Source organism: Nannobrachium achirus (genome assembly GCF_963921795.1).
Source record: "Nannobrachium achirus genome assembly, chromosome: 19".
Taxonomy (NCBI): Eukaryota; Metazoa; Chordata; class Actinopteri; order Myctophiformes; family Myctophidae; genus Nannobrachium; species Nannobrachium achirus.
The window spans coordinates 29,205,906-29,232,585 of record NC_137826.1 but is presented as its reverse complement, the minus strand read 5'-3'; the positions used below and the strand labels follow the sequence as shown (position 1 = coordinate 29,232,585).

The following is a 26,680-nucleotide window of genomic DNA, read 5'->3' as shown; positions in this document are numbered from 1 at the left end:
CAGACCTTCAGTAGCAGCACCAAAAGTACTGCACAAGCGAGATGTAATGCATATTATGTAACCTTACTTTATATCACACCATGTATTCTGTAATAGCTTGCCTGGTTTTGAATTGATTGCCTCACATTTGGCCCCAGCACAGCAGCAATGCACAACTCTTTTGATGCTTTCAGAGCGCCTGGGCTCCTGTGTTCCCATAAACACATTCACAGCTCCAGTAGAAAGCCCAAGGCACTGCCCTGGCTCCACACACACACAGCCATCGCTTCCCATGCTATAATGAAGGAACCATCTTCCTATGCTACAACTCTATTCCTTTTCTGTCTCGTTCGCCGTTTCTGTCTCTCCCATATAGACGTCTGAATATATTACCTCCGACAAGCAGCTTGCATTTTGGTCCCCCATTTCTCTGTTTGTGAACAAAATATACATCAAGATGTAGTGCGAGGGTTCTCACCAACTTTGCTGTACAGAATAAATGTCAACATGCTTTTACTTTTTTCCACAATCAAAAACATTCTCTTGCTTTCTCCCAATGCGGAGGAGCTACAGTACTGCTGTTGTTACTGCTTTACCATCTGCTCATATCTGTGAAATACTGTACCCCCCACCTCATCCTCTCAACCCCTCTCACCTTTCTGTTCTCTCGGGGGTCCGCACCGCTCTGCCATGCTGGCTGGCTGGGGTCTGTACTAGCAGTGGTTGCTATGGAACTGCAAATCGTCCATTTAAACTGTAGCACTCTAATGGATTTGGAGACTGTAAACATTGTCTACTGGCTGCATCATTGCTTACCTCTGATATAAGACTTGAAAGACACACAGAAACTGGGAAATTTTTCATTCCATTGGCCTAGGCAGCACATCTGGCTTGGTTTGATTGATGATGATGGCAATGATTGTGGTAGTGGTGGCGATGATGATTATATCGATGAAGGTTATGATGATATGGTGATGATGGTGAGGATCGATGACGCCATACATTTGTTACAATGTCCTCTGTTCTGTCTTTTCATAGGATTGCATCCAGTTGAACCAGTACAAACTGAAATGTGAAATTGGAAAGGTGAGTCTCTAAGTGGTTTAATTAATGAATCAAATACAAACAACATTTGACTCAACAGTTTGTCTATAGATTTTTATTTTCCTTTTTCTACATGCCCATCTCATAACGTATTGTTGTTGCTGTACATTGTCTGAGGTCAACCAATATAATAGTTGTGTACACTGCTTGCGCTTGCTGGATTAACTGCATGATACAAAGATACTGTAATAAATCACAATTCATTCATGAACATTCAACCATCAGTTTTTTTTGGTGTATCCGTAGTGATGTCACTCAACATCAAAATCATGCTTATAATGCGTTGTAACAATGCTATCAATTTTTTCATCCACAGAAAAAAATGTATAACTTCATCCTTACACACTGTTGTTCGTGTTATAACCTTATTAACATTATATTATGTTTAGGGATACGTTACATCAATTGATTTAGCTGGGTTTCCAATGTGTTATAGGGCTCCTATGGTGTGGTCAAACTTGCCTACAATGAAGACGATGACAAACATTATGTAAGTAACTGTTTAGTGTTTAGAGTATTTACCACATGAACTTGGGTGACCCGATAGCCGAAAGGTTAGGGCACATACTATACTACAATGGACTGATGGCCAGTGGTGGAAAGTAACTAAGTACATTGACTTAAGTACAATTATGAGGTATTTGTACTTTAATTGAGTATTTCCAATTTTCAATACTTTTACTTCTACTAGCTCCACTACATCTCAGGTCAAAATGGTGTACTTTTAGTTTAGCACTTTAGTTACTAGTTACTTTGCAGACATAAATGATTATATTATAAAACACACATTAATCCACTTTAGCCCTATTCTATACTTAGGCTATTTGAAGATAGCCGATCTACAAGCTTCGCGTCGCGTCGTGAGCTTGTAGATCGGCTATTTTCACACATTTTGTATGCCAATACTTTCGTACTTTTACTCAAGTACATTTTGAATTCCGGACTTTTACTTATTTTACGTATTTCTGTATTGCAGTATTGCTACTTTTACCTGAGTAAAATATCTGAGTACTGTTTCCACCACTGCCGATAGCAAGGCCAGACCATTTGCTGCATGTCACTCTCCAGCTCACTCTCTGTTACTGTCTCTCTCCACTGTGATTTAAATATGCAAAGAGCTTTACATAAAAGACATAAAAAGCCATTTAAACACAGTGTGGCCTTAGTGGACACACCACTGTACCCTTGTGACGCGGATGGAAAATGTTCTTTCTCTCTCTGATTTGAGTCACTCTTTTGTCAGGAAAATGGCCTGTAAATGCATTCTGGTTAAGATTGCGCAACACTCTCCACCCTGGCTCAAATAGACAGGAAATAAGGAAAGATAGAATGAAAGGCAGAGCGGAAGAGGCATGATGAAATGAAACATGTGAGGATAATTCTATTTTGTGACATTTGGAATTGGATTCACACCCGTATTGATTGGATTTGGCATCTGTGTCTGCCAACCTGTGCATTCACCCAGAGCATAGCAGACACACACACACACAGTGCAGGTAGTCAGTTAGAAAGGATGGATAGTCTCTATTAGGCTGCAGGAGGAAAGGCAGAACCCCATATTTAAGCAGAATAATGGCTGTATGATTAAATGAGTAACATTTGATGGATAAATTACAGTTTTCCCTTCACGCCTGTTTGTAGTATATACTCAATAAAATCAAGGGCTTTAATTTAATGTTGGCATTACTGTAGCATCCTGTATTTTACTGTGTGGATTTGTTGGTGCTGTCTCTGCTGTAATTATGTGACAGTTTGATTGGCAGGCTTCTGGTGTCACAACAGCTTTAGCAAGCATAGGGGGCTCGAGTCATTCTAAATTGTGAATTAATTCAGCTAAATCCAAAGTACCATTGGAGCATGATCATTTAAATGACTAATTAGTCACTATCAGAAGGTGAGTCATTGTGCTCTCTCGCAGTCAAGTATTGAATTGCTGCCTCTCCGAATAAGCTGTTGGAAAGTGACCAGAGAAGTTAGGTCAGGGGACATATTCTGTCAGACTCATTAGCTTTTTAAATAGAACTAAGCAGTCCTTTTTGTTGTGAAAGCCTTTTTTTTTGTCACAACAGAATTGTATTATAGTTAAATATAAATCCTAATGCATTCCTTTTTAAAGAGCTTTTTGAAAAGTAAGTCCAAAAGTAGCCTAATTCCTGAAGTCTCTCTCAGCCTGTCGAAAGAGCAAGAGTCAGAATAACGGAATTTTAAAGAGACACGTTTATACACGAAACACAGTATTTAGGAAAAGCCTGTGGAGTAAGGGGAGCCCTCTATGAACTTCAAGCTCAAAGTGAATTCACTATAATTCGTCTCTTAGCCGAAACGCGTAAGCGTTCCTTTTTGGTGTGTGCCAATAAATAAGTGGAAATGTGAGTACTTTGTCCTCCTGATTTAAATTTTTGGATTTGCTACCTTTTTGGAATTCAATTTCTACTTTTTATACAAGGTAATTTTGACCCCTCATCACCCAGTGTTAAATGTACACCTACAGTAGGGCTACATCTTTTAACCGTTCAAGCAGATTGGTAACAGTTGCAGTATCTCTGTAGCCATTAAACGAAACGGGTTTCTTACATTGATGCTCCTACAGTACATCATGCAAGCACCAGTTAAAGTTACTTTCCATCCCTCATATACTGTGTGCACAGTGCACATCCCATAACCCACACACTGCACATCATTTTGGAGCTCATATCTTTGAACGGGTAAGGGCTAGTCTATACTATAATTTTGCGAATGTCTGTCTGTCTGAGTGAGTGTCTGTCACAGCGTTTCTCCTCAGTGGCTGGAGCAATTGATCTGAAATCGCATCACCATTAGCATATGAACACACCTAACATAACTGTGAAGCCCGTTTGTCACTTTCACAAATCATATGCTGTATATTAGCATTTTTATGGTGTATCTACTATCTATTCTGCATCTAGCATGAGGCATATCTATTCTGCATCTAGCATGGGGCAACATGTTTAACCAGCTGTGTGTGTGTGTGTGTGTGTGTGTGTGTGTGTGTGTGTGTGTGTGTGTGTGTGTGTGTGTGTGTGTGTGTGTGTGTGTGTGTGTGTGTGTGTGTGTGTGTGTGTGTGTGTGTGTGTGTGTGTGTGTGTGTGTTTGTGTGTGTGTGTGTGTGTGGGCGGGTGGGGGGGTACACAGTATCTCTGTAGCCTTTAAACGAAACGGGTATTTCTTACATTGATGCTCCTACATATTATCATGCAAGCACCAGAAAGTTACTTTCCATCCCTCATATACTGTGTGCACAGTGCACACCCCATAACCCACACACTGCACATCATTTCGGAGCTCATATCTTTGAACGGGTAAGGACTAGTTACAGTAAAATCATGAGCTAATTTAAGTGTGCTTCAAGGGCTTACGAGTTGTGCTCGAAATTATTCAACTCCCTCTTGAAATTAGGTTCATTAGTGTAGCCACTGTTCCTGCTCAAAACTGTACTTTTAGGAACATTCAGTGCCTTTGTAATTGTTTTATATCCTTTCCCTTTTCCTTTTTTAAGCTGTCTAAAGGACAATAGGTCAGACTCTTGTGTGCTGATTAAGTCATTTATTTTTGATTAAAATGATATGGTAACAGGGTTGAAATTACAGTAACAGGGTTGAATCGCCACATTACTTTTGATCATGGATTATTGTTAGCATGCTCAAGACCACACATCTTTTAATAACTTTTAATAACATAAATATGATTTGAATATATATATTTTTTTTTACTTTTTTTTTTTTTAAACAACAAAGATTTGAATAACTTTTAATGTTACACATAAGGATGGTTGGTAGACAATTACGCAATGAATGTTCCTAAAAGTATGGTTTTGAGGATAGTTCAAAGTTAAAGGAACAGTGGCTACACTAATAAACCTAATTTTCAGAGGGGGTTGAATAATTTTGAGCACAATCTTTACACCTTTCAAAAGTGAGACTTTGTTTTGACTTTGTTTCAATGTTTTAAGCTGCTGTAGCAAGTAATCATATGGTATAAACATCTCCATGACTTATTAATAACAAACCCCCTCTTCCACAGGCCATGAAACTGGTGTCCAAGAAGAGGTTAATGAAGCAATGTGGATTCCCACGTATGTCTATTCTTTTCTCTTGTTTTTTGAGGACTAATTACTTTGAGCGATTTTAAGAGGAAAGGTGACATGGTGTGGTTCAGTTAGATACTGTATGTCGTGGCCCTGAGAGGACATGTCTACAAGAGCCTGATCTCATTGCCACAAGGTTAGGGGTGTCACGATTATGACATTTTACATAACAATTAATTGTCACTCAAATAATTGCGATTACGGGCTAAAAGGTTGAACCACTGATCTAGATCACATGGACACGTCGCATCAATGGGGCTTTTAAGCCGTGACATCATTTTGTAGGCAGAGGAGAATCTGCCCCCAGAGCATTTTCTGTCCCTCGCTATTTCAAAAAACAACGACTAAAAAATAACGACTAAAGTATAATTCTAACACTTTCCTTTCAACAACAAAGAGAAGAAAAATGTGTAAATAGTAAAAATAGTAAAAAGATTCACGGAAACTGGGGGCAGAAATTCTCCTCTGCCTACAAAATGATGTCATACTTAACAGCCCCATAGTGGCCATGGCGTAGCTCACTGGACCGTGCCAGGTCACCCAAATTTTTCATTTTGTTTCTGTGTGGTGATTTTCAGGTCGCCCACCCCCAAGAGGACCCAAAGCAGCACAGGGAGGGCAGCCCAAAGTCTTAGCACCGCTTGAAAGAGTCTACCAAGAGATTGCCATTCTAAAAAAACTGGACCATCTAAACGTAGTTAAACTTGTGGAGGTTGGTGTTTTGTTTTTTGGTCTGTCTGTATCCAAGAGGAAACCCAGAAAATGAAACATAGGTTCAGGTTGGCTTAGTTACTGTAGAGCTAAGCCTGATTGATGCTTCTGCGACAAGGTGCAACAAAAACAACTTGTTTTCAAATGAAATATTCTTTTTTATTTTTTAATACTGTGTCGCTAAACCATGAATTAAGGTTTCAAAGATGAGAGCTAACTCGCAGATAGATGTGGAACCCACTGCTTCTTGTTAATCAGAGAGCTCCTCAGTCTAGGCCAGATGGCGGGTGCAGCACAGCACAGGTACAGTAGGCAGTCAGTGGGAAGGCTTGGATGGTTTAGATGCCATGTGAGCCAGGACAAATTACTTTTAAGTATAAGCGGAGTCGTTTTGTGCTCTGCTGCGCCCACTACTGCAGTAGAAACACACACGCGCGCGCACACACACACACACACACACACACACACACACACACACACACACACACACACACACACTTCTTTTGGACTCCTCTCCAAATTGGGCCGGGGCAATGGACAAATCTGCTCATGCTGGGAAGAAAAGATTGGAAATTATACAGTATGTGTCACAGATGGTTGGGAACAGACTGCTCCTCATTTTTCAGTATTTACTCTGAATTCAAGAATACGATTACATTTGTGGATAGTGATGGATGGATTAAAGTACTGCTACACTTTCGGAGTTCAGATTCTGAACCTATATAAAACTATTACATGTACTAGTAGACAGTAGCAGTCAATGGATTTGAACAGGTAATCACAGAATTAACACCACCAGTAAATACCTAAAGAGCAGGGAGAGGCAATGTCACGCTCCACACTAACATCCACTTCATAACAAAACAATGGATCATTTTGACTTGTTTCAGGTGTTGGATGACCCTGCAGAGGACAACCTTCACATGGGTATGCCCACCATTATGCTCTCTCTCTTATATATTTGTTTTTGTCTCTCCCTCTTGCTGTGTCTTTATCTCTCCATATGTCTCTTTCACCCTGTGGCACTTGGCACAAATGCCATCTTTCAGCCTCTCTACACCACCTCAGGGCTAATGCAGTATGCATACAGAATCCTTCCATCAGTAATGCCAGGTCACTATTGACTGCACAGTTAATGCCAATTCACATTTCGTCGAACCGCCGATCAACCACGTTGTATGATAACACACACCTGTGTGAACTTCACACTAGAAAAAGCTGTTCCTAAAAAAACAGTGTGGGTTCGAGTAGCAAGCTAAGTACAGTATGAAGATGAATATGTATGCATATTGTATAGACCAGTTGTTCTCAACCTGTGGGTCGGGACCCCCCGGGAGGTCCCCAAATAATTTTGGGGGGTCCCCAGATTATGATTAACTTAACTCATTCTGTGCCTATCCCGAACATGTTCGGCTTTATTTCAATCCAATACAATTTTTTTTTTATTAATTGACTTACCCTGAGCTGCTTGTAGAGTCGTGGGTGGTCCTGGCTCGTCCTACGCTAGCCAGCTAGCCATTTTACATGGTCCGACGATATATTCCATTAAAAATGGTTTAAAATACATTTTTGAGCCCCCCAATGTTCACCAAATGTTCAGCGCTGCTTCCGGAACGTAGTCCAGTGTGCCTATCCCGAACATGTTCGGCTTTTTTAATGAAATGAATAAAATGATCCGAGGCCTTCTGAAGCCTGAGCCTAAATTTAAAATCCAGTGGTCCAAATCCTGGGGAAGCCATGCCGGCCGATAGCCGTGAACGTAGCCGCGAATCGCCGCCGAATCCAATGAAAAACCACATCTTTGGAGGCCCATATCTCTGGATTGTGTTTTTAGGGATGTGGCGTGAGGTTTATTTACGGCGAAATCGCCGAAAAATGATCTTTAAAATGACAAAATGGGAATAGCTATTCTGTTAGCATTATCATCCGGGACCTTTCCATGACGTGCACGAACGTGAGCACGCGCGTCACTGCAACGTGAGCCCCCGGATGCTAATGCAGTCCCCTATAGGAGAAAGTCTGGCATTCTTTGGTGCCCTCTAGGGGCTGGCACTGGAAGCGTTAATGTGCATCATTGTTTTCTCACTCAACAGTAAACAAACCAACATAAAGTTTAAGTGTATATAGGGCATCTGCAAATGACAAATAAAAAATTGGCCAAGTTGTCAAATATTAGAGGCTGAAATTGTGAAAATAGCCGATGTACATGCTCACAACACCTCGCCACGTGAGGCGTTGTGAGCATGTAGATCTTCTATTTTCACAATAGAACCGTGTTATACAAAATGTAATGCCTCAACTCTTAGTGCTCGTCAGGGTGGGGGGGTCCCCAGTTCAAATATGATTATTTTGGGAGTCGTGGCCTGAAAAGGTTGAGAACCACTGGTATAGACCTACATGATGTCACAGGAGCAGCTACACACAAAGTCACATATCGTAGCAGCTAGCACCGCTCAAAAATGTCATGATTTCAACTGAAGGAAAGTATCAAGACTTTTCACTTTTCAAAACATTTACGTTCTTGTCGGACGATGCAACCGTTGGACACAGGAAGAAGTGTAAATCAGGGGTCTTCAATAGGGGGTCCAGGACCCCTAGGGGGTCCTCAGAGTTACTACAGGGGGTCCTCCAAATCTTCCAATCCTTTTTATATTAACGACTTGAACCCTAGTGTCTATATTCTGAGAACTGTAGCCAAAAATAGCAGATCTACAAGCTCACAACACCTCGCAGCACGAGGTGTTGTGAGCTTGTAGATCGTCTATTTCCTGCAAATAGCTTTGGTGTACAGCTGCTAGTGTGAGATGTCAAACTCTTCATCTGCCTAATAAGCTAATAGCCTAGTAGTATTTAACTAAGCCTCATCAAGTGGTTTGAATGTGCTGCTAAGGTGTGCCAACAAACATAGTTGTACGAATGCCAAAACAAAGGACGTGGACTTATCTATTGCTGTGTTCTCTCTCTCTCTCTCTCTCTCTCTCTCCACGCAGTGTTCGAGCTAATGGACAAGGGGTGCGTATAACTAATTTTTTCTATCCCCACCATCCCTTTACCTTTGACCCCTCCAGTATGCCTACCACACTCCCTGCTGTGGTCTGTCATTACTGGGAGCCAGGGGCATCACAAGGGGGGGGGGGGGGGGCAAATCTTTGAATACATGTATTTTTTAAGCGAACATTTGTAACTACATTCTTGCTTCTGGGGGGTCCCTGGAACCGAATATTTTGAGATGGGGTTCTGTAGCCAAATACATATCATTTTGGGGGTCCTTCACATGAAAAGGTTTGAGCACCACTGACATAGAAACATAGGTTTTTCCAAAAAGCATTTTGAAGGATTTGAAATATTCAAAGACACACATTTTCAAGATTTTTCAAAAGTAGCAGTGAATCCTTGTACCCATAGCCCAGAATTTGGTGCGACACCTCTGCTGGGAGCTGCCTGGGACATGGCTTCCTTTCAGCCTCATCTCAGACTTCCAATGGCTTCATTATGTGCTTATGTTTTCATTTACTGCCTTCACCTGTGGAACCGCTCCAAGTCACCAGGGAGACTCGCTCTGACGTGAGGCCTACCAGCTTACCCAGCACATCAAGAAGATGCAAGCCAATGCTGTTCTTCTTGTAAATTAGGGCTGCAAATATCAATAATGTATCAGTTATTCTAGCAATTATTCTATTGATTACTTTTTCCATGAATTGAGAGGCACTTTTTTTGGATAATTTGTTTTATTTTTTATTTATACAACAATTAAATGACGCAAAACAAATTCTATTCGATCTTTGATAACAACGTAATCAATAAGTATGATTAACCATTAAGCCCTATTTTATACTTGGTTTATGAAATACTTCTATGCCATGGGGAACAGATTCTTTTATTCATAAAATATTGATCTGTCTGAGTAAATCTCTGCTTTCAGCTTGGGTTAATCCAGGGCTGTCAAGCATCTACAAACATTACATTTAGATTGACTTTAGATTGGATTACTTTAGAATATATTTAGATGGGTGAAATGATCTGATCTGATCTGATGCTGAGCTGATCTGTCTAGAAGTCATTTGCAAGTGAGGGTCTGGCCATTTTAATCCTGTGAAAGTTGCTGCACTTTTCAAATGGATACTGAAATGGGGTTTTGTTGCTTCGGAGGGGGGGTTTGGGTGAACGAGTGACATGATTTCAGTGCACAGATTGGATGCAGAGATGTTCTTGGGTGTTAAATGGCCACTGTGTGAGATAGACTCTGTATTTCAAAAGAATTCTGGTTCGATAATGCCAGTGATGGTGATAAGCTCTTTATTTCTATTTTATGTTACTCTATACTGTATATACTGTCTGTATGGTGTTTATCTAGTACATTATCTGTCATTTTCAGTCCGGTGATGGAGGTTCCCACAGACAGTCCTTTCTCAGAGGAGCAGTCCAGGCTCTACTTCAGAGACATCATCCTTGGCATAGAATATTGTAAGTATAACATTTAGTGTGTGTGTGTGTGTGTGTGTGTGTGTGTGTGTGTGTGTGTGTGTGTGTGTGTGTGTGTGTGTGTGTGTGTGTGTGTGTGTGTGTGTGTGTGTGTGTGTGTGTGTGTGTGTGTGTGTGTGTGTGTGTGTGTGTGTGCGCGCGTGTGCGTGTGCGTGCGTGCGTGCACGTGTGCACCTAACAGAATACTAATAGAACACTAGTGAAATAGCTATTGTCTCTCCATGGCCATGCCCTAGAGGCATGGCTTGTGTCATAAATCTAATCAGTAATGAGCTTCAGGTCAGTAAAAGGGCTTCTCTTTGGATCTGCCCTCATTTTTCTGAAATGGATCCATTTCACAGGGCCATGAGCTCAGTCACTGCTGTGGATCAATAACAACTCTCAGAGAGGTCTGAGATCCACCCAATTGACTATGGTCAGTTCAATCTCTGAAAGTTTAACAGCCGTTTACTGTGTTTAAACCATAGAATGTAAAAAAAATATGGACGATGCGAAGCCATTGGTTTCTATGCGGCGAAAATGACGCTTTTTTGTCCCTTGTATGGGTGTCGCCATCATTGTTTGAATGGTACCCCAGGAATCATAAGGAATGCTATTGGCTGCCAACGGTCACGTGCAACCGTAGGGATACATGGGAGAATGTGGTCGGAGCCTCCCGAAATACAGCACACAAAGAAGAACACAGCCGGCTGGTATTAGTTTAGTTGGCCACGCCCCCCGCAACTTTATCATCAATTTTAACATAAATGGGACCATATTTGCACAAAACGCATATCAAGCTAATTGAAAGGCAGTTTTTCACTTGCGACAGGAACCATAAAGTATGTATGACAATGTTTATTAAGGTTAGAAAATCAAAGAGGAAAATTAATGGGGTCCAGTGGAGAACAAATCTTTTTGGTACCTCGCGGGGGGAAAACTAGCAACTAGCGCCAATCATGGGATCTTTCTCTTCCGGGAAAGCTTCATAAATAATCCAGGCAACAACACCCCTGGTTTAAACCAGTGCTTCTCAAACGTAGTTTTTATTTCAAGGACCCTTGTAACTCTGAGAGTGTACAAATGTGTACACTCTCAGAGTTACAGACCTGTAAGGTTCCATTTGAAACCCCCTGAAGGACCCCACTTTGAAAAGCACAGTTTTCACTTTCATTCAACCTTCAACATCAATTCCTCTGATAATTTGCTTTCTCTGTGGAATTCATAGTTTTCCCACTGACTGCTAAATGATAGCAAAGAGTCATACCAGAGTCCAGTGCATTCTGTAAACTTCCGGTTCAGCACTTTGTCACTATTTACCAATAGATGTGTATGTACTGTAGGAGACCGATGAACTGAACAGAGGTGGCGCAACTCTCCAATAGACTGCTCTGAGTCATACAGTACTAGCCGCTTGAAAAGGTTGACCTTGAACATATTGATAATATCAATATGAACATTGCCCTTGAACATAATACCTGGATTCTTTCCTTTTCCTTTTTGATATGAAGTATATGGTTGCAAGACTTTCTTATGTTTTTCAAAAAGGAAAACAATTGAGGCGTGTAAATAACTACTCATGAGCTCCTATAGCTGTGTGTCAAAACAGAAGATTCCACTGATAAAGCATGTATTATAATGCAATTGAAATAAAAAATGTACCTGTATATAAAACTTTTTCCAAACCCTTTTCCATGACAACATTAGGAGCTGTTTTCAATCCTATTGTATCTTCTCAGAACTAACAGCTGTTTAAGTCATAATGTGTAACATCCATTTTAGTAGTCCTTTGGAGACACCTATCCGTTGTCTGCTAGAACTGTGATTCCCAGAATTCAGTTTGAAATCAGGGAAATATCGTTGCTGCAGGGTCCTGGTACTGATCATATTTTGGAATGCAGGGGCAACGTTTTCAGAAAGGGTATTAACTTGAAAAGACATACATGAATAAATACATGTCCAAGCTATTGGAAACGACAGCCTTTCTCTCCTGCAAAGCACACTGAAATAGAAGCCATTATGCTTGCTTCAATAAAAATAAAATAAACAACAGCTTTGAAAACGTATTTCCATCAATGATGTCATCGGTAGGCAGGTTTTGGAACTGTCCACCGCCCACACTTCTGAGATGCAGAGTCTCAGTGAGTAGACAGAAATGGTGCCTTCTTACGGTATGACAAGCATGAGGAACAATTATATGAAGATAAGGTCAAAAAAGGGTGAAGAGCTCCTTTAAAATCTCAATGCCCGTAATGTCAAGTGTTTCATCTTTTCATTGGTTCTTTAGACTTGAGGGCACCACTTGACCAATCACTAGTGAGTCCACGGTTAAGCAGCAGACGGTTGTCAAGTGTTCAGACTTAGACAACAGTTTAAGTGGAATATGTTCATCTCCCTCTCTATCTGGACTAGAGGGAACTCAAAATTACAGTAATTCACATTCTTTTTTATACTGGAGCTGTCAAGTCAAGGTCAGTGCATTTATAAAGTGCCTTTATCCATTGTGCTTTACAATGTGCACTATTACATTCACCCATTCACAATTTCACTCACATTCACTCGCCGATGGCGGAGGAAACCATGCAAGGCAGCAACCTGCTCATCGAGAGCAGTTACTGTAGGGATAGTGTCTTGCTCACGGACACTTGACACACGGGGAGCTGGGGATTGAATTGGGAACATTTTGATTCCCAAGCAGCCGCTCTACCTCCTGAGCCACTGACGCCCAAGTGACTCAGGTTCTGCTATTAATTCTAAGACTTTGACACTTCTCTCTCTCTCTCTCTCTCTCTCTCTCTCTCTCTCTCTCTCTCTCTCTCTCTCTCTCTCTCTGTCCTTTTTCTCAGTGCATTACCAGAAGATAGTGCATCGGGACATCAAGCCCTCTAACCTGCTACTGGGGGACGATGGCCATGTGAAAATCGCAGACTTTGGAGTTAGCAACACGTTTGAGGGCAGTGATGCCCTGCTCTCCAGTACAGCTGGCACTCCCGCATTCATGGCTCCAGAGGCACTTTCAGACAAACGGCAAAGCTTCAGTGGAAAAGTGAGTTGTTGTCTAATTATAAATGTTTCAAAGAAAAGAGGTCTCACAGCTCGTAGCCATGATGCAATAACAATTCTTTACTATATCAGAACCGTCACAGCTTGTCCGTATCTGACCGTACGGGTAACGCCTGACACTGTGGTTCCCCTGACACATCACTGTGACATCACACAGGTGACATCACAGTGATGTCAGATACTCAGCAGGGATCTCCATATATGGGCATAAACAGGTGACATCACAGTGATGTCAGATACTCAGAGCAGGGCTCTCCATATATGGGCATAAAAGGGATTCTGTTAGGGATCTCCATATATGGGCATAAAAGGGATTGTATCCCAGATGATGCCCTGTTAGGAGAACCACACTAACAGAATCCATATATGGCCAAGACACATGGCGCTTTTAGCCCTTAGGTGTCTCACTGGTATTTTTATTGTGTTTCGACACAATAGATCTTCTTCAGGGTTCATACCATTTGCAAACAAAAAAAGTTATTGCATGGTGGCTACGAGCTGTGCAACCTATTTTATTTGAAACAGTTAACTCCTGTGGTCAGCAACTCCTCATTACTGGTGTGCACTCCTGTTCCATTGTTTGCATAATAATAAATGTTATCATAACCATTGCCATGATAATGATAACCAGAGTGATGCACCAGTCTAGTCAAACTACATTAAGTGCCAGCTGAGCTGATATGCCTTCATAATGTGTCCTCGCTCCTCTCTGTAATGGAGAGCATTTTTAGCACGTTTTAGGAACAATAGGCTTCAAATGAAGTTGACCCCACCCACCTCCACATTCCTTTCATCCTCTGATGAATAGGGATTTGTTGCCTTCGATGGTAATCAATCACTATAGGCTGATCGATTGAGCATACCTATTTTGGATGCGAATATTCACCAGAAATAGACAATCTTTTGAGCTTGTGAATGTTCCGCAAAGACATTCAGGGTAGAGGGAAAAAAGAAAAGGTCCTAGTATAGACCCCAGGGGAATCCAGTCAATGACGTATAGGGTTTGTGTGGTTAATGGATTCGACCATGGAAAGCCCCGCATGTCCAGAAATTACTGACCAGAATAGAATAGTTTGATTAGTGGGCAGAACCCATCAGGGCCTAAGTGGTTTTTGAGTGCCTGAGGCGGTTGGACCTCACAGTTGTTAAGAAAAATGTGAGCCACTATTATTCTGATTAGTACTATGTGATTAGGCTGTGTTTGAGCCTCAGGACTGCTGTGTGTTCTGTTTTCACTATCATCACCTATGTACTTTTTGAGATCTCAATTCCTGAATGTGATATGAAGTGGGGAAAAAAGAATGAAAAAGGCAAGCAATTGCAGATCTAAAAGCTCACATGTTGCAAGCTTGTAGATCAGCTTTAGATTGCTATTTGTAGTACAATGAAGTGTTCAGGACTTAAGTGGCTATGTCAGTACCATGTGTGAAACAAGAATAAATTACATTATGTCGTGTGATGTGTGTGACTGGGATACCAGGTTGTAAGCTCATGAACCCCTTCCGACGCTCTTTTATTTGTAAATGTGTGTGTTATATCTCCTAGCGAATCTCTTAATTACACCAACAGAGCAGCTATAGCGGACACACACACTATGCAATACTGAACAACTATGTGATCCATTTATCGGCTACAATGAATAGTTGTTAAAAACAATGAGCTGCGGCAGTCTTGTCTGTCTGTTCCCAGCACCGACCAGCGAAAGCCGGCCTGTGTCCGGTCTGAGGAGCGGGAACATTTGCAAGCATATCATTGGTTGTCAATCGACCTAATCATCAAAAGGTTGCTGGAATCCAGTGACGTCAATCTCAGGACGTCTGAATGTAGAACTGGTGTTCCAGTCAAAAGGACTGTCTAGGAGTCTGTCCAAGCCACTGTCCTGTGTCCTCAAGCCTTATCCATCACACCATAGAGACAGATTGCTTGCTTCTGTGAAAGCGTGTGAGAGAGTGACAATGAGACTGATGGATGGCCTCAGTGGCAGCCTAGCGTGGCTATCTGAAACCAAATCCATCTCTTACGGGGATTGAGCTGGAGAACTCCCAAAAAAAGACTAGGCCGTCTGAATTGATTTAGGTGACGGGGCACGTTTGTGTGTTTACAGATCTGTGAAATTCCATCCGTGTGTGGTTAGCTTCATCCTGTGATGACTAAATGTCTGGGTTTACACTTTACCTATCATTTAACCTCTCTACTGGTGTTTCCTTTCAGGCGCTGGACGTATGGGCAATGGGAGTGACTCTTTACTGCTTAGTCTTTGGAAAGGCAAGTCGGCACACTTTATCTGACCATTTGAGCCCTCTTTTATAGCTGGTCTTCAACTGACCCACAAGCATTAGCTAATGATTGTTAGTCTGTCTGGTTGTTGTTTTCTATAATGCTATGCCCATTATCAACACATTTGTCAGCCTTGGTAGAATGTCAATTTTTTATGAGTTATTTTTATGATTAGAATGCTAACGTCCCCACATAATCCTGCAGGTGTCAGACTTTTGTGTCTTTACTCTTTTTCCTTCTTCCTGCATGCAGTGTCCATTCATTGATGACTACATCCTAGCTTTGCACAACATGATAAGGGACAAGAGTGTGGAATTCCCAGAAGAGTAAGTCTATCCGTTTATCATTTCTTTCCTTTGTTTAGATAGATAGGTAGAACTTTATTGATCGCAAGGGAAATTTCCTCAGCTGTTCACAGGGAGGTCACTTCTCCTAGATGTACCCACCATCTAAAAGATTAGAAATACTTGGGATATGAGATTCTTTGTTTTTGTCCTGTTACACACCTGGCAGGTTACAATTGAGAACTACCTGGATGGATAATACAGTCAGACAATGTTAGGAGAACAAGAACAGCTGAGAGAGAGGGGTGATGATGGGAGTAAACTGGTCCTCAGTTAATGTTTGTATTTTTATTCTACTGGCCAATTTCATCTCCCCTCTAAGTAAGAGGAACAGGAGAAATAAGTGTTTGCGCACTGAGCTATATATATATGTCACGGTTAGATAGAGAAACGGTTAGATAGAGAAACGGAGCGCTCGCCGTGCGGCACGGGGCGGAACAAGCGGTCGCCACAACAACGTCCTCCAGGCGGAGCCGCTCGATTGTCCACGACATTGCAAGCAGCGCGAAGGCCAGCGGACCTTGGGCCAGGGCCGTGCGGCCGGCGGAGCGCCGCGCGAGTTACGAAGCCGTGGTGAATGCAATCGTTATATTTATGCCCAGGCCGTAAGGCCTGGGCAAGCTAGGCTAGGCTAGGCTAGGCTAGGCTAGGCTAGGCTAGTAAATAAAGAAAGAGAGTCGCAAACGAGTGACGTCAGCGCCTTCACTAGTGAATGGCTGTCGTCGCCATCTGGTGGTGATTGGTGTGTGGTGAACGACAAAACAAGCGCTCTTACCACAGTCTAACCGAGTTACCCAAACTAACCGTAACATATATATATGTACGCACGCACGCACGCACGCATACACGCACACACACACACACACACACACACACACACACACACACACACACACACACACACACACACACACACACACACACACATATATGATGGAACATCTATTCTCTATACAAATCAATATATCTATTACCTTTTCCTTGTCCTCCACTGCCACAAGTATCAGCCCTGGTGGGGGTCACCGCTGATTCGCTGAAGGATCTGTTTAGATGGCTGTACAGCTGTTTATGCTACCAATATAATCACATTCAATGGTGGGGATTTCTATAACACTGCTGTAATTGTGGATACTTAGTCATATTTGCCTTGTCTTTGTGATGTCACGTTGTCATAACTTCCTGTGAATTCTTAACACTATTTGATGCTTTCGCTCGCTACTAGAAATATTTGATAACGACATGACATTAACTTGCTTTATTATTTTACAATCTCCATAAGATCAGCTCTCAAGCAGTCAAAAAGTAAATGCTGCTTCCCAAAAGTTATTGTTCACTTCAATAGCAAAGTGTTTGTTTATAATTGCAACAGCCCCATATCCCCCCTCAGCCCAGTCTTAACATTTCCATGTGTTCCTTCCCCCCAGACCAAAGATCAGTGAGGAGCTGAGAACTCTGGTCTTGTGGATGCTAGACAAGGACCCAGACACCAGGATCACTATCCCGGAGATAAAGGTATAGACACTCCCAGGCTGAAGTCATTGGTTTTAAACACAATGAGCATCAACCATCTGAGCCCCCCTCCTCCTTTAATAAGATGTCATTTATTACAGGCTTTGTGTTGACATGGTTTACAGTGGGACTCATTAACAACATTATGTTGGCATGACTGAACCTGTCTGTCCCTATAGAGCAGATCGTTAATGTGCTTCTCTTGTTAGAGGACAGGTGAAGGATGAAGGATGCTCCCTGGTCTCTTTGTGCTTTTCCATGACACAATGTGATCAGTGAATCTCCCTCTCTCCAAACACACTGTAATTAGGTTGTCAAGTCACACACAAACACACACCACACATACGTCAATTTCCACAAATGGCATCATGGAAAATATGAGCAAGTCATAGATACAGTAGAGATATATATACTTTTGCATGAATTGCATCCAATGGGCATTATGTTCATGCATAATTTATACTTGGCCAATCTTCAAGCTTGTGTGTGTGCGTGCGTGCGTGCGTGCGTGTAGTTGGACCCATGGGTGACCCAGGGAGGTACTGACCCGTTGCCTCTAGAGGAAGAACACTGTTCTGTGGTGGAGGTGACTGAGGAGGAGGTACAGAACTCGGTCAAGTTCGTCCCCAGCCTCTCAGCAGTGGTAAGATACATTTAAATCTCCACGATATGATTATCGTGATTCGTGAGTGTTTTTTTTTTATCACGATAACGATTATCGTCCCATCCCTATTTAGCTCACTCTCCCTCCCTGTGACTTCCATGAAGACTATCACTTCATCAGCCTCATTTAGACTTTGTTGCGACATGTAGATCTTCTGTTTTCTGTGTGTAACACAGTCATATGGAGTATAAATTAAGCAAATGTGTTACCGTGGTGGACTGTATTGCCCCTACTCACCCCTATATTGGAGTATAATCTTCATCCATAGAGATCAAGGGTGATTAGGTCAGTGGCTTCCATAAGTGATGTGTCCCAGGCAGACGTACAGGAAAGTCACTATATTAAAATTTCAAGACACACCTGTCCTGACGTGTTGTGAGCTTGTAGATCAGCCATTTATGATATTTTTTGACATTTAAAAAAAAGAAAAGGAAAAGACGTGCCAAAATTATAATTTAGCGTATATCATTTGCCTTCTATTAGTAAATACACAAATTACAGCAATTAGTATTTTAAAAACATTTTGTATCATCATCAGTGGTTGTCACAAAATACTAAGGCACACCTGGACTTGTCTCATGGTACACCATTTGGGAACCACCGGGTTAGGTTATTTGACTTTTAAATGTGAACTAACCTCCAGTGAGTTTCGATTGTGTTCTGTCTTGGCCTGGCGTTGATTCACCTCATATGCATGTATTGTATGCAAACTCCAGGCATTCATCTCCTGAAATGAAATGTAGCGTAGCCAGTGCTATTGTACTGTACATACAAAAGAATGAGGATGTGGTGGTACTCCTTTTCATTCCGTAGCCATTCTTTTATCCTGATTTATCTGTGTGTTTAATCTAAACCTCTGCAATTTGCTTGTAGTGCGAGCAGATACTGTACTAGAATACTATATGATGTGGCAGCAAATCTTGGCAGCATTTATGCATTACTGGGCTGTGGGGGGATATGTGTGTATGTGTGCGTGCAAGTGTTAAGATTAAGCACAATGCTTATAAAAGGTTAACACTACAAACACTGAGCTTGTAGTGTATGTACTGGTGTGTACACTACTGGCAACCTGTCCACATGATGACATTTCAGATCCTGGTTAAGGCGATGTTGAGGAAGCGCTCCTTCAGTAACCCGTTTGAGGTTCCCAGCAGGAGAGAGGAGAGGTCCATGTCAGCTCCTGGAAACCTGCTCATGTGAGTATAGTAAATACACTAGATAAACAACCTGTGACTCGCCCAATGTCTACACCCCCACTGTTCTTTACCTCAATCCCTGAAGACACAAGTCACAACCCAATGCACGCATGCATGCACGCACGCACGCACAGTGTCCTGATGTCTTTTGACTTGTTATAAAATGGTGGTATTTAGCAGTCTGCCTGACATTTGGTGCTAGTTAAAGACTCACCATTGTCCCTGCCAGAGCTTCCATTTCTAAATCAGGAGCTGCTGATGTCTGTTGCCATAGCACCATAATTCATAAGTCTCGTACCGTATTCTGTGGCGCTTTTATAAGGTCTTTTATAAGTGTTTTTCTGTGTGGGCTTCTTGCAACTTTCAAGGTTATTAGAATGAGACCGAATCACCACAGAGCTTTTGCCACTGGCTTCTGCCGAGGCCTGAGGGTTGAGAGCATTAAAGGGTGAAGAGGTGACCCCCCCACCATGCCGTTTAAACGTATCCAACCCAGGGGAAATTGGAGCATGTACAGTGCAGTGCAGTGTTATGACATAGGAAGAGTAATCTGTATTACTCACTGCTTGTGCATTGGGTCCTCTCCTATGCTTTTCTGTTTGTGGGTCATTGGTAATGGCAGATTATAATTCCGCCAGTGCATAGGCAGGATCATTATATGATTGCTACTGTTCCAAATCCACCGTGGCTTGAAGCGGAGCCCTACTGTATACTGTACAATGTACAGTATACAGTATACAGTGTACATGAACGTGCATATGTGCCCGTCTACAGTAGATGCAAAAAATATACAAACACTAGAAAACATTCACACTCAAGACAATGTATGTGCATAACATGTGTTGAGTGTGCACTGAGCACGCATTGGATGGATGGCCACAACAGAATCAGAAATGGCTATTCATAAACAAACATAAGTGAGGTGCTTTACTTTTAGCCTATGATTTATTTAATATTAACATAAATATACAGGAAAATATTAATTGATATATTCCCCTAAAATTCTCAAATGAGGCTTTCTAGGGAACTAATGTCTCTTTCAGGGGTTTGTTCCTTTTCCCCTGCACCAGGCTTTCAGAGCTAGAGGCTGCTTTCTGAGGTTTTGCTGTGGAGAACTACTGCCCCCTGCTGACAAAGGAAGGAATAAGCCAGAGATCAACATGAATAAATGTTTATGCAGTAAAGCACTCTGTACAGGCATAGAACCAGGAACGGAACCATTTATAGACACAAAATGTCAAACCTCAACGCAGTTCAACAAAGCTAATGAGCTGGTCACCGGTGCAGCTATTTGGCAAGGCAGTGTGGCACAAACTCCTCAAATCTCCTCTGGCCTCCGCAGGTGACCTTTGCCCTCTCACCTGTGACCTTTCAGGGTTGTTGTTTGTTTCCTCCTACTGCAGGGATTCTTGGCCCCTCCGTCCCTCTTTAAAACTTCACCCCTCACTAAGGTAACGGTGCAATGTGGTCTGGCACGCTGTCTGTCCAAATCTACCCCTGCCCCTAACACACACACACACACACACACACACACACACACACACACACACACACACACACACACACACACACACACACACACACACAGAGAGAGGCATGTGCAGGGGGGGGGGGGGGGGGGGTTGGTGCACCTACACTTTTGCCTCAAAGTGCCCTTTTCCAAAAAAGAGAAAAATAATGGCCTGCCCAACATCCGATCAAGACGAGCATTTGACAAATAATTGGAATTTCACTATCATAATTATTATTTATTATTGTTGTTATTTAAATGAGCTGGCTGCCATCAATCAGTCAGTTTTAGTTTCACTTTTCACCTGATGCAGATGTCAAGTGCCCTCCCACCTCGTTAACCTTGCAGCTGCAAACAACTTTATTTGAGACAGGCAGCAAGCATGGTAACTTCACTGTAATAGATTTCTGGTGTGAAATGGCATGAGGGACCCCCACAAAAAGACCACCCCGAAAATCGGCGCACACGGCATGCACGCACAGGTGTGCCCTTTTGTGAGGTTTGAGCACCGGCCCCCTCAGTGCTCTCTGCACGGCCACACACACGCACGCACGCACGCACGCACGCACGCACGCACGCACGCACGCACGCACACACACACACACACACACACACACACACACACACACACACACACACACACACACACACACACACACACACACACACACACACCCCTTATACCCCTCAGCCACTGTATGTCCCTCTCATGAGTAGTATGGGGAGGAGCCTGTTCTCCATCTACCATCCTGAGATCCTTGTCATCTCTGTGTTGTTGTCATTTAACGTTGCGTTAAATGGGTCTGTGGCATTTTCCCACCGTCATTCATTTAGTATGAGTCAGAGCTTACAGTATGTGAGGAAAACAACGTTTGCCTCCGTGTTCCCTGTTGTTTCTGCTGTGTTCGACTCAATAACACAGATAACTTGACCCATGCAGGAAAAACAATGGTGAATAATAATTTTCAGAGAGAGCAGCTTTCCAGCTCAAATCCGTATACAGAGGCGATCATATACTGTACTGTACAAACAGCCATTTTACTGACTAATCTATCTCTCTTTCCTCCCATCTTTCAGGAAGGGAAGCAGTGGAGATGGAGCGAGGGAAGCAGAACTGGAGGACCTGCATGAAGATGAGCCCTCTTGAGTCCAGTCACACTGGCTTCTATTGACGCCCACTTCTCCTCCACATCCATTTGCTCAAAGACAGTATGCTTTCACACTTCACCTTACATTCCATTCAACTCTGAAATGCACTTTGGGCTCATCTTTCCAGCCGCTGCGCAGACACTCAACTTTTAAAATCCTATATATTGCAGATGGTGGTAAATCGCCTCCGCTTTCGGGCTTGCTCTTCGCTTTCTCTGTCTCTTCCTATCTAAACCAGATGATCCTTCCTTACCAAGGGACCTTCCTCAATTCCTTAACTTCTGTCTCAGGCCTCTTAGCACCTCAATGACCAATTTATATATCCTTAAGTCAACCGCTGCACTATTTATTCGTGGGACTGGCACTCAGACAGTGCTAGAAGTGTACAAAATACATTTCAAACGTTAAATACATTGACCTATCACATGCATGGTGAACATCGGCCTCTGCACATCTGCACGCATCACAAGGATCTTATAGAGATTATTGCATGCATGCAAATGTAACTCTAACGCACCAGACACGTTGAAACAAGTCAAACCACAGGGCTTTTCCATCCACACTGATAGGTTGTGTTTAATACTGTACATAATGGTAGATGTGTTGGCGGTTGTTTATCCGCCTCTCTCTGTTTTCCTGTGCCTGTGCCATCTATAACTGCTCTTCTCTTTTTGGAACCCCTGTACTCTTGGTTGGTCATCGGAATGGCACAGGGGCAGCTGCCCACCATTGGAGAAACCTAGGGTTTGATTCCTGCATGGTTGCGATGAACACAATTGGCCATATTTGCAAGTGGGAAGCCAGCAGGAGAGTGCTTTCTATGTCACTGCACTAGTGACTCCTATAGGTTGGCAGAGGCGGCTGTTCAGCAGGTGTTGGCTGTGATGGGGGAGGGGGAATACCGTCCCTGATGTGTATACTGCACATGATGAAATCATGCCATCAAGACATTTGTCATTATCATCACGTGCTCTGTTGGTGAGCAGGCGCCGACACTCTCTCCAGCATCCACACTCAGCCAGGACAGATTTTCTATTAATGAAGATACGTTGACAGGCACAGTGCTTCTATGATTGTGCACTGCTACTATACTATACTATACTGTACTGTGTATGTGCAAGTCATACACTTTGTATTCAGTAAAATATTAACTCATCATCTGGATACTGTACATGTCTAAATGACTAAATGATTTGTTTTCAGTGCATGCTAAAAAGGAAACAATTTGAGACATATTTGTGTTCTCTAAGTGTTGGGGTGTGTGACTATGGCTTCTATCTACCTAGTCATTACCTGCATGAATTATCTTTGCCAATATAGCTTTTCCCAGAATATGCAATTTCAAGTAGTTGGTCTTAGTCATGATTTGCACTATTCTTGACTTTGATGAAGCTTGACTTTTGCATTCCTCCAGTCTTTTATCTGGACTTGAGGGGAACTTGGTGTCAACTTGTCATAATGTGTCAGCTGACTCAGCTTGCAGGAAAACCTTTACCAAAGGGCTGCTTGAACCACCTATGTCAATGATGTGTTCCAGGTATACTTAAAATATTTCTTTTCTCACAAAAGAAAAAATACTGAACACCTCAAAGAACACGTGAGAATGTTGTTAACGGTGTATGGACACTTTGTGTGTTTACTGTTTGTACTGAAAATGTTAATGTAAGAAGTGCAATATTGTTGTGATCGTTGTCATAGTTACATGAATACTTCATAACCCTTATCATATTAGAGCACTCATATTTCTTGTTTTTAATTACTGTAAAGATACATGTTAACATTGGATCTTTTTCAATCCTGACCTGAAGCATAACCTGTGACGTAAGAACAAAGCGTTGTTCACCTGGCCAATGCATATTTCTATGCGCTTGCAAATGTCCCTCCCCCTTTCTCTCTTTTTTTTGTGGTTTCATACAGTTTTGTACTGTTATAAATTCAGACTATTAATACGTTTCATTCCGGCTTCAAACTTCAAAGGGTTGTAATGAGCGCTGCAACAAAATTACACTGACTTCTCTGACTGACTTATCGCCTCTTTCCCGGAACTGTTGATTATCATTTTAAACGTCATACAATTGGGGCACATTTTCACAGCTGAAACGATTTCTTCTTAATAAATTCAAGAAATATGGGCCAGTTACCATATCGCATACATTACAATTAGGTATTATCACTTAATTTGCACACTCCCTCCTGTGGTACAGATGGCACCCTGGTCCTGTGGAATGGAATGTTTCAGTAACTTCCAAAGAGCTACTGCTTTCTACCATGCTGGTTCCCAAACTGGGGGTCGGAATTTTTTTTTCACAATCTGTGGAAACAAATCAAACTAAATGTGATGCCTACAATTCCAAGTCCTTGTCAGGGTGGGGAGTCCTCAGTTCAAATATGATTATTTTGGGGGGTCGCAGCCTGAAAGATTTGGGAACCCTTGTTCTACAACGGAATCATACAGGTGTGACAAAGTATACAGTTAATACCTTGTTATGTTAATTTCACGTTGCTACTGAGTACTTAACCACATAAACCATAGCATCCCCATTCTGGGCATGTTAAAATAGGCAAACATTCTGCAGAAATATTTTGGGCCCTATCTTACCCCTTAGCCCTAAACCTTTTTGCCATTTCTTACTATTTTGAAAACCATTTTACAATAGTTCAAATAGACGATCTACAAGCCCACAACGTGTTGATGTAGAGTCGGATAGTTGAGCTCTTTTAAAAATGTTTTTCAAAATATAATAATATGGCTATACGTTTAGGGATAGGGAAGGCGGCGTGCAAGATAGGGCCTCACGTGGTGTAGAGTGAATAAAGGAGTAGACAACATATCAGCCCCATGTGGGACCCCAGTTGACAAAGTAAGTTTATAAATAGGTGGTAAGTGGTTAAATACTGATATCATTCTTCAACAAACAGTAGATACATGTTTCCATGTATGCATTGAAAGAGGATTTGTGTAAAAGGGAATGTGTACATAATGTTAAGCCATGGATTGCTGCTATGTCTTATGTAACTGTCCTGCAGGGGTGGAAAAAGTAGGCCTACTCACATATTTTACTTAAGTAAAAGTATCAATACTGCAATGTAGAAATGCTGTTACAAGTAAAAGCCCTGAATTCAAAATGTACCCAAGTAAAAGTGTTGGCCTCAAAATGTACCAAAAGTAAAAGTACAAATGTTTGAAAATAGCTGATCTACAAGCTCACAATGCATCACGCAGATCTGCTATTTTCAAATAGCCTAGGTATAAAATAGGTTTAAAGTGGTTAATGTATGTTTTATAATATTATAATTTATATCTGCAAAGTAACTAGTAACTAAAGTTTTCAAATAAATGTAGTTGAATAAAAGTACTATATGTGGATCCAAGATGTAGTGGATTAGAAGTAAAAGTATTGGAAATTGGGAATACTCAAGTGTACTTGAGTACAGTACTTAACTCTCAAATACCTGGAACGCGCCCGAGTCGCGTTAGATTTTAACCACTTTAACCATTATTTTATGCTTTAACTTTAGAAAAATAGCAGATATACAAGCTCACAGCGAGCTTGTAGATCTGCTATTTTTGAAGAATCGTGAAAATGAGTGCAAGACTTTGAATATCTTTGACCCGATCTTTGACCCGACTTCTAAATCCTTCCCCTAAATCATGCTGTTCTCAAACCTTTTCATGTCAAGGACCCCCAAAATATTTGAGTTACAAATGTTAGCTTTTAAGTAGATATATTCAAAGACTTGCAAAAAAAAACATGATTTTTCAAAAATAGCAGATCTACAAGCTCGCAGCGCAGCACTCGGTGCCGCGCTGTGAGCTTGTATATCTGCTATTTTTCAATAGTTAAAGCAGTCAATAATCCTTGGCCTAAATGGGTTAAGTAAATGTACTTGGTTACTTTACACCACTGCTGTCCTAATACCTGTGTTGGGGGTCATTTGTCACTGTGTTTTTGGATGTCTGTAATGTGTCATATTATGTCTCTGAATGTATTCACTGACCTGAGTTGGATCCTACATACAAAAACAAGGAGAAAAAAGCATGGCACCCCTATATGGAATGCATTTGTTACAATGTAAATATGTACTAATAAAAATGCTATTTTCTTTTTTGCATGCTTTTTGTACACCGAGACATAATCAAAGACAATAAAACAAATATCAGCTACTCGATATTCAGTCACTGCTTTTGTCTGCCATTGTATGGTATTTGTAAAATAAATGTCACGCGATACAACCAGCTGACATTGGGTAAAAGCAAAGAAGAAAGACATTTACTGTACACTTTTTTTAATTGATTTCACTTGTCAATCACAAACTGTAAAATGGGGAATGCATTAAATGATTTTGTGGTCTGCTCTGATTGTCACCTATTGGTACAGACAGTTGTATGTGTATTGATTGTGTTTTTGATATAAGAAAATATAAGCGGTCACAGGTAAGAAAAGTGTGGCACACAAAAATGTCACAAATAAATGCAATAAGTGCTTTTCACTTGTAAGGGTACAACGAAGGACACTATCAAAACAAAACAAACAAAAAACACTATTTATGAGCTACCTACAAAAGAACACACAACTGAGCTAAATAAAATACATATGTGGCTCTACA

The 26,680-nt window shown here is 41.6% G+C and overlaps 1 protein-coding gene across 1 annotated transcript in view; it reads left to right on the top strand.

The window, feature by feature from the left end:
* camkk1a (calcium/calmodulin-dependent protein kinase kinase 1, alpha a) overlaps positions 1 to 26,114 on the top strand; it is a 69,618-nt gene extending 43,504 nt beyond the window's left edge. Inside the window, exons 3-16 of the mRNA XM_080748926.1 lie at positions 1,018 to 1,065; positions 1,520 to 1,573; positions 5,125 to 5,176; positions 5,767 to 5,900; positions 6,790 to 6,826; positions 8,890 to 8,911; positions 10,275 to 10,363; positions 13,207 to 13,406; positions 15,635 to 15,688; positions 15,953 to 16,026; positions 17,469 to 17,556; positions 18,068 to 18,196; positions 19,310 to 19,413; positions 22,001 to 26,114. Of these exons, the coding sequence (XP_080605052.1) occupies positions 1,018 to 1,065; positions 1,520 to 1,573; positions 5,125 to 5,176; positions 5,767 to 5,900; positions 6,790 to 6,826; positions 8,890 to 8,911; positions 10,275 to 10,363; positions 13,207 to 13,406; positions 15,635 to 15,688; positions 15,953 to 16,026; positions 17,469 to 17,556; positions 18,068 to 18,196; positions 19,310 to 19,413; positions 22,001 to 22,070 (1,155 nt within the window). The 3' untranslated portion in view covers positions 22,071 to 26,114. The remainder of the gene's footprint in view (positions 1 to 1,017; positions 1,066 to 1,519; positions 1,574 to 5,124; positions 5,177 to 5,766; positions 5,901 to 6,789; positions 6,827 to 8,889; positions 8,912 to 10,274; positions 10,364 to 13,206; positions 13,407 to 15,634; positions 15,689 to 15,952; positions 16,027 to 17,468; positions 17,557 to 18,067; positions 18,197 to 19,309; positions 19,414 to 22,000) is intronic.
* Positions 26,115 to 26,680: the final 566 nt, after the last annotated feature.